Source organism: Phacochoerus africanus, chromosome 5, assembly GCF_016906955.1.
Source record: "Phacochoerus africanus isolate WHEZ1 chromosome 5, ROS_Pafr_v1, whole genome shotgun sequence".
In the NCBI taxonomy this organism is placed as follows: Eukaryota; Metazoa; Chordata; class Mammalia; order Artiodactyla; family Suidae; genus Phacochoerus; species Phacochoerus africanus.
This window is the reverse complement of record NC_062548.1, coordinates 78,272,890-78,281,798: the sequence shown is the minus strand read 5'-3', so window position 1 is coordinate 78,281,798 and position 8,909 is coordinate 78,272,890. Positions and strand designations below refer to the sequence as shown.

Sequence of the window (8,909 nt, the reverse complement as noted above, 5' to 3'; positions counted from 1 at the left end):
TAAATAAACCCAATTCTAACTTTTTCCCTGTAAATGAAAATAAGGTATCTTTTAAAGAAATGGGAAGTCCGTTTGAATCAGAATGAACTATATACTTATTATTTCTGAAGTGTCAAATATTTGCAGAACTGAATCACGATCTGATATTTCATTTGCTGTAAATTCTTTTGAGAAATGGTTTCCTTTATCTTCTGTCAGAGGTTCAGGGCTAGAGGGCATGAGAGCTCACCCTGATCCCGGCACCCATTCAGCTCTGGTTCCCACCGTTGACCCGCACGGTCAGGCGGTCATCAGCAAGACATTGGAATAAGAGCTCTGAGCTGATGATGTCAGTAACTTTTAAAATAGCTGATTTAAAAACCTCCTCAGTGACCTCAGCTACACTTAATGCCACTCAGCTCATCTGGACGTGGGCAGGAAATGTAAGAAGGATGGATGACAACTGGAACTTCAAGCAGCTGTATCTACAGAAGCCCATTTTAGGAAAGAACTTGCCTGAACAAGTTGAAGATCGAAGACACCCTCAGTGACCATGATGCGGATATAGAACTTGTGTAGTGCCAGCCCTGGGAGTCTGGGGAAAACCTAGCTACCACAACAACAGTTGCACATGGTATTTCTCGGGCTCTGCACATACCTTCTGCGCTGGGAGCTCTAGCTCCCTTTGCTGGCCTCCTGTGTATTTTGGAAATTCTTCAGGAGATGATTCACATGGGCTCATGAACAGCGCTGTCAGTCATCCTGGGTTTTCCCCTTTGGCCCTTCTTGCCTTTCTTTCCCACTGCATATGCTGACCTTGAATCAGCAGGCATTGCCTGCTGAGGCCTGCCGCATCCAGCCTGTGGATGCCTGATGCCCAGGATGCTGAGGTCTGCAGAGAGCACATCCCTCACCTGCCGAGCCCACTTGCAGAGGGTGCTGCTGCTAGCAGAAATGCTGGTGGGTCAGAGTGCCAGGAAAGCTGTGCTTAGTCTTCTGGACCCTTTGGTGTAGCTTCAGCTACATTTTAGCCTTTGTTAATGCTATTTATCTGTGAATTGGACATCAAAGCTATAACCTAAAATCTCCTGCACGCTGTACCTGTTACTATTGAAATTTTATGGAGTGATTAAACATGCCCTTATCAAACACTTGGCAGGTGACTCCACGGCGCCTAGATCATCACAGGACTCAACACCCTTTCAGCCTAATAAAAGTTCCAAGTTTGATGTGCAAAAATTCGCACAAAAATTTCAAACTGGTTCATGTCCTGATTTTTTCTGTTTATTTCAATTGAATGCCTTTTTCCAGTCTATACATGCCTCAAAATTCTTTTTTTTTTTTTTTTTGTCTTTTTAGGGCCACACCCACGGCATGGCATATGGAGAGTCCCAGGTTAGGGGTCTAATCGGAGTTACAGCTGCTGGCCTATGCCACAGCCACAGCCACAGCAATGAGAGATCCAAGCCACACTTGTGACCTACACCACAGCTCATGGCAACGCCAGATCCTTAACCCACTGAGCGAGGCCAGTGTTCGAACCTGCAACCTCGTGGTTCCTGGTTGATTCATTTCCTCTGCACCACGATGGGAACTCCAATGCTTCAAAATTCTTTTAACCAACTTTTTATTCTTGCATACTTAGAGTTCCCCCAACTTCTCACTACAGTTTTCCCTTGGTAGCCGTAGAGAATCATTTCCAGAACCCTGCTCAGATACCAAAAGTGGCAGAAGTTTAAGTCCCCTATATAAAATGGTGTAGTATTTGCATGTAACCTGTGCAGATTTGCCTGTATACTTTAAATCGTCACTAGATAATTATTATAATTAGGTATTATAATACCTAATACAATGCAAATGATATGCAAATACTTGCCAATGCTCAACAAATTCAAGTTTTACTTTTGGGAATTTTTGGAATTTTTTTTTCTGGATATTTTCTATCTGCTATTGGTTCAATTCTTAGATTTGGAAACTGTGAATATGGAGGACCAACTCTATTATGAGCCATCCTGCAAAGAACATATTCATGGCTATATTTCCCCACAGCAAATATATTTCCTTGGGGGGGTGGGTGGAAATCTCGATTGCTGAGTCAAAGGAGTTGTATTTTTTTTTTCTTTTTATGGTTGAATTCATGGTATATGGAAGTTCCCTGGCATCACTCTGTGGGTTAATCTGGAGTTGCTTCAAGCTGCTGTGTAGATCACAGATGTGGTTTGGATCCAGTTTTGCTGTGGCTGTGGGGTAGGCTGGCACCTGTAGCTCTGATTCGATCCCTAGCCTGGGAACTTCCTGATGCCACGGATGCAGGCCTAAAAAGATATATAAATAAATAAATAAATAAATAAATAAATAAATAAAATAGTTTCAAAAGAAAATCATGATTCACATATAACAATACATTATATCACATATAAATAATATGAGCTAAAGCTCACAAATTAAAGAGGGAATCAGCCAGATGTCACAAGTGGTTCAAAGGAGAAGTCAAAGATAAATTCATATGGAGTAAAAGAATGTTAAAATCAATTTACAAATGGACAAAAGCCTGGCTTTTTCCTTGGTGGTGGTGGTGTGGTGGGGTCATGGAATGGCGTGGAGTCTTTTGAAGCTCCATCAGACAGAATTTATTTGCATGTTCATAGACAAGAATTATTTGCATTGCTATCAGTTATCCACAATTTAGATACTGGTAAAATAGTTCAAATACAAGGAAAAGCACAAACTCCATAGAAACAGATAACTTGGAAAAGTGTGCCATAAATTATGGCTCATTTTCCACTGGAGACACACAGTAACCTTTTTTGCTTGTTCCAAAGTCTTGAATTTTCCTTACACCAATAAAATCTACTATATAAAAATGTTTCCAAGGTATTGATCCAGTGGGAGGGAATTAAAAGGAGGACAGAAAGAGATTTTGTAAAGTAAGCTTAGACACGTAGACATAAAGATATTGGAAGAGACTCAAATGATCTGATGTAGGAATAGAATCTACCAGAGCCGAAAAGCATTTGCTCAGACTCTGGTAAAGAAAAGGAAGTCCTAATGTCCTTGCTTCAGACAGTTCCCTTTACTTACCACTAGGGGTCGCTAAGCAGGCATGATGACCGCCGTCAGGAGCCGCAGCGTCTAATCCATCTATGGTAACGTCCAGCTGATTAACAAATTTTGGAAGACGTTTTTACCCAGTCCAGGGCCTGGCACATGGTAAGCATTCAATACATGTTTCTTGAAAGCGCAGGGGATGCTTTTTACACTGTAGGCATCAAAGAGATATGATAATTTCAGAATAAGGATTCGTTAAGACTTCTGGCCATATTAGGACAAAGGAAGCAAACATACATTAGAAGTCACTAGATTAATTAAACAAAAAGGGATACATTTAGCTATGAAGTTAGACTTGGTAAGTCTGTGAATGGTTGCTGTTGGCTGTACAAACATCAGCGTAGCAAAATACTTGTTTCAGTGCCCACATGGCAAGTCATCCTTTTATTTGCTTCTGTTCTGCTCAGGTGCCATCAAATGTTGATTCTTCCGCTCCTCCCCCTAAACTTTCATATATATATGTGTGTATATATATATATATATATATATATATACACATATATATGAAATTATTATATATATATAATTATTATTATTATTTGTACTAATTTGGGGGCAATGAGGAACTGATGGTAAGTCACCTATAGTTTTAGAGAATCAACTAGCATAAAATGAAAACCAAAAAACAGAGGGGCAGTGATGGCTGGTTAGAGCCACAGCTGGAAGGAAGGAGGACAGTGAATCAGGAGGCTCTTAGGAAACCCCAGGAACAGATCTGCTGCCTGCCCTTGACTTTCCTGGCTCCTCACATGCTTTCTGTGGACATCTGCTTTGCCTGCCTAGGGGCCCTTCACTCTTCTACATTCATAGAGTGCACCTCCCCCATTGGACACTGTCTGGATCAGGCTGACCGTGCACGTGCTCCCCCTTCAGACGGCTGAGGGGTTAACACTAAGCTGCCCCGGAAACTCTTACAGAGCCTGAAAACCACTGGAATTTCAGTTTGCTGTCTCAAAGAGACTGCCCATTACCTCCTGCTTCCTGGAACCCCACAGCTGTCCTGCTTTCTGTCCTTTCAAAGATTTGAGTAATTATTTTTTCTTTTAAGTCTGAGAGCCGCTCCACACTCTTCTAGTAAATTCCTACTTGCCTATATAGGTCAGTTGGTTTCTATTGACCACAGCCAAAGAAGGCTGACTGAGGTAATGGGGAAAGGGAACCAGCCAAAAATCTAGTCCTATGTTACTTCTGTGATCTTAGTTGAACTTATCATTGAAAAGGAGTAGCCATAATGGGATGGAGAGACTCCTTGAAAATGAGGCATTACTAAAATTTATGGACATTTATTGTGTTCCAGACACTTTTCTAAACATTCACAGATGTTTGTTTTTTGTTGTTGTTGTTGTTGTTGTTGCTATTTCTTGGGCTGCTCCCTCGGCATATGGAGGTTCCCAGGCTAGGGGTTGAATCGGAGCTGTAGCCACCGGCCTACGCCAGAGCCACAGCAACTCGGGATCCGAGCCGTGTCTGCAACCTACACCACAGCTCACGGCAACGCCGGATCCTTAACCCACTGAGCAAGGCAGGGACCGAACCCGCAACCTCATGGTTCCTAGTCGGATTCGTTAACCACTGCGCCACGACGGGAACTCCCCTGTTTGTTTGTTTTTGACTGCACCCCACAACATGTGGAAGTTCCCTGGCTAGGGATTGAACTTGTGCCACAGCAGTGACCTCAGCCACTGCTGTGATCCTTAACCTGCTGACCCACAAAGGAACTATCTTCAAGTGTTCTTATTTAATCTTCAGAATGACCCCATTGAATAGATGTTATTATCCCCATTTTGCAGATGAGAAAACTGAGGCACAGATGCTTAAATAACCTGCCTATTTTCACACGGCCAGATTCATGTTCTCAAAATTTGTTCTACAGAATATTAGCTTCTCAGAAGTGTGTTAGTTTCCTAGGGTTGCTATAATAAAGGGTCACAGGAGTTCCTGTTGTGGCTCAGTGGAAACGAATCTGACTAGCATCCGTGAGGACACACATGGATAAAGGATGGTTTAAGTATCTGGCGTTACTGTGAGCTGTGGTGTAGATCGCAGACTCGGCTTGGGTCTGGCGTGGCTGTGGCGATTTGACCCCTAGGCTGGGAACCTCCATATGCAGCAGGTTCGGCCCTAAAAAGGCAAAAACAAAGCAAAACAAAACAAAGACAAGGATCACAAAGAGGGTGACGACAGAAATGTATTGTCTCATAGATCTGGTTGGAAGTCTGAAATTAAGGTGCTGGCAGGGCCCTGCTCTCTCTGATTGCTGTTCTAGGCAATCCTTGGCAGTCCTTGTCACATAGAGATATCCCTCTGATCTCTGCCTCTGCTGTCACATGACTGCCTTCTCTGTGTGTCACTCCTTTCCTTCTAAGAACACTAGTTATATTGGATTAAGGGCCCACCTACTCCAGGATGACCTTATCTTCATGAATTGCATCTGCAATAACACTGATGCTGAATAAGGTCGTGTTCTAAGGTGCTGGGTGTCAGGAGTTATTTTTTGGGGGGACGGAAGAAACCCATTCAATTCATAACAAGGAGGTTAACAGAAATTGCTCAAAAAAGAATTCTGGGGTCAAATAAATTTGGAAAACACATTTCTGTAGGGTTTTTGGCAGTAGTACTTTGAGAGGGTCTTTAATTTGTTCATCTAAAGGGGAGCCACCAAACTGGGCCTGGAATATGCGGTCTCTCCCACATGTTTGACTATGGACTTCTTTTCACAGTGGAATCGGTGTTCTGTGTGACACACAGATCTCAGGCTCTGTGGGAAGCAGCAGCACCCCACTCCCTAGTTCCCTGTCCCTCTGCTTCTGCCTCTTACCTGCTATGTCTCTTTGGGACAACTGCCTTCATCTCTGAGCAGGGGTTTCCTCCTCTAAGACAGAGACAACAATATACTTTCCCCTATGGGTTCCTCCTAAGAACCGTGTTAGAAGAATTAGGCTGAAACACACGTAGGCCAAAACCTGGGGCAGAAGTAGCCCTTCACTTAATAGTGGTTGTCTTTGTTATGCTAAGCAGACAGCTGTGAATTTCTTGGTATTTTTATCAAGGCTCTCAGGAATAATTCCTAAGCTAGGACAGTTTCCACTGGTAGGGTTTTCTTGTTCATTTTCCTCTTTCTTTTACCATTTTGTTTTTCTTTAGATGAATGATTTTCTTTACGGTAATTAGCAGCTACCTTGGCTAAAACGTGAAACCTAACTGTATTTCTGATACATCTCCAACATTAGCAAAGAATGGGCCATTTCATGCTGCAGTTCCTTATTCTCATCTTCCACCCCGGTGAGGGGAAGAGGGCGTGATCACAAGATCCCCAGCAGACGGGAAATTGTGAAAGGGACCTCGCTCTAGAAAAGCAGCCCACAACGGCCCCAGCCTTCAGAGGACGGTGAGCTTCTGAGACGACTTGGCTGAGAGGGGACCAGGCCATCTGTGTGCCCGTCTGACATGGAGCCAAAGCGGATCAGGGAGGGCTACCTTGTGAAGAAGGTAAGCAAAGTGCCACCTACAGGGGTGTCCCTGGAGATAGGGCTGGAGGGAACTGGAGTTCAGCTTTGCATTCTCCACCGTCTGAACCTATTGGGCTGAAACAGGACAGCATCACAGTATGTAGAAGGTTGGCGTATTGGGAAGTGTTCCACTGCCTTCTCGTTCTTAAAGGTGAACTAATTCAGCTCGGGTGTCAGCATAGCTTGACTTGGAGGGACTGAGAATTTCAGATGGCGGGGTCTGGACGATAAGGGCCTGAGCAAAATCCTTCCTGAGTCATGCAAGTGTGTTATACTAGAAGACTCGAACTCTTCTGCTATAGAGGTTCCTGGGGGAGACTATTCATTTGTTATTTAAATTCTTCTTCCCTTTTTTTTTTTTTAAGAGGAAGAAGAGAATGATTAAAGATGACCTGATAGCATGATGCAGTAATTGTAGCTTATTTATCTTTTTTTTTTTATTGGACTGAAATCTCTTTGTTCACAGTTCTTGGTGAATTTGTATAATGTGCTATTAAGCTGGTAGGCAGGTGCCCCAGTTTAAAGATTAGAAAATAGAAACATGAGAGTACTCAAAAATTCTTTGTCTCACTGATGTGGTGTAGGAGACTAAACTTTGTTTTCACTTGAGGTTTTTTTTCTGAGAGTGGGTGTGTGCACTGTGACACACACAGGGTGAGTTCACACACAGGGCTTGTTGGCTCCTGTGGGCAACACCTATTTGAACATGTAACTCATTCTGACCCAAGTTAACTCAGGGTGTTAGAAGGCAACTGAATTCAGTACTTTCCTTCGGAAGCCCAGCTTTTTAATTTAATAAGTACATAATGGGACTCTGTTTAGGCCTTGTATGGTTGAACATTTCAGTTGGAAATGTTCTACTAAGAGGGGCTTAAACTGCATACATTGCTGCCTGATTCAGTTTTGATTTCACGCTGGAGGGGACTTTAGACCATCTGACCTCATTCCCTCCTCTCCAGAAGAGTAAGCTGAATCCCAGAAGCCAGGTGACTACTCAAGGTCACATGGTGGTGACAGAGTTGGGATCAGAAACCCAGTCCCTGGCCCTTAGCCCTGAGCTCTGTCTGAAAGCAAATTCAGTCTAAGTGAAGGTTTGTAGGATGTCTGTAGTTGTGGAAGTTACAAGTAGATGCCAGAGAATAAATGAGCCTTCAGTTGATATTCTCTCTAGCTGTCCATGTTTTGAAACATCTGTTGGAAAAACACACACTCATATATCTACAGAGAAGTATATCGATTCTTTGCAAAAAGTGCTAATACTCTGAGAACCAATAATAATTAACACCAATTAGTTGACATTTCTTGCCTGATTGCTTAGGCTAGTATCCTGAGAAGAGTAGGTGAATAGAAATATTTTCTGCAAAGGTTTTTTTATTTCATTTTTTAAAAAAAATATTTAAGTATTTTTGTGGTGAAAATTGCTGTTATTAAGTTTGTATACCTATGTTTTAAACTCTATAAATTACAAAGAAATAAAAGACTAAATCTCTAATAAGTGACCCTACTAGAGCATGAGGATGAAAGAGTTAGGGTTGTCAAGCATATGGTCTTAAATTAATAATGAATTTTTAGTCAGTAATGGTCATTTCCTCAGGTCATGGCCTGTCAAAGTCAGTCTTGAAAATGCACCTAGAAAAGAGCAACAAAATTTCATATTGATTTTTCTACAATTTCTATCTTCCCTAATTTTCATGTTTACAATTAAATTACAATTATAATTTTTGTATTTTTCTCTGGGACCTCTGGAACTTTCTTTGTCATAATGTATTAAGATTCTCTACTTAGTTTTTACAAAGAAATGCTCGATTCCCTTTGTCAGCTGCTAAACTGAAGTCAGAATTTCCCAGTAAGGTGCTAAGGTTCTTAACTTCTTTAGAGGTTATGTTCTTTTCAGATACTCCATGTACATGGGTTCAAAATTCTGTGTCAGGAAACTAGCGTACAGTAGATCTCTGCCACATAAGTGACAATGACTATTAGTATCAGTAATGCTATGCTTTTCAATAGATAGGGAATCCTTCCTAGATGCTGTTAGGCATCTGCCCTGCCTCCTGGGTTGGATTCCAAATTAATAGTGAGGAAAGGCCTATGAAGATCTTTCTCTGACAAGCTATGAGATGACTAAGTTTATTAATGTTTAAGCATTACAGGCAGTAATATATAACTCTCCCTCCAGTTACCTTTTTTTCTTTTGCAGTTTAAGTTCCCCAGGTGGTAAGAAAGAATAGCTTTCTCCTTATTCTTGTTTTATGAATTTTTTAAAATTTGTAATGGCTGTACCCATGGCATATGGAAGTTCTTGAGCCAGGGATT

General features: G+C 41.9%; 1 protein-coding gene across 2 annotated transcripts in view; it reads left to right on the top strand.

Moving 5' to 3' along the window:
* Window positions 1–6,410: 6,410 nt before the first annotated feature.
* PLEK (pleckstrin) overlaps window positions 6,411–8,909 on the top strand; it is a 28,993-nt gene continuing 26,494 nt past the window's right edge. The window contains exon 1 of one of the 2 annotated variants that reach the window (XR_007135108.1): window positions 6,411–6,576. Coding sequence is in view for 1 of the 2 variants with exons in the window: in XM_047781901.1 (XP_047637857.1) it covers window positions 6,535–6,576 (42 nt within the window). In the remaining variant the exon portion in view is untranslated. The remainder of the gene's footprint in view (window positions 6,577–8,909) is intronic. The other variant, XM_047781901.1, reaches the window with a different exon arrangement.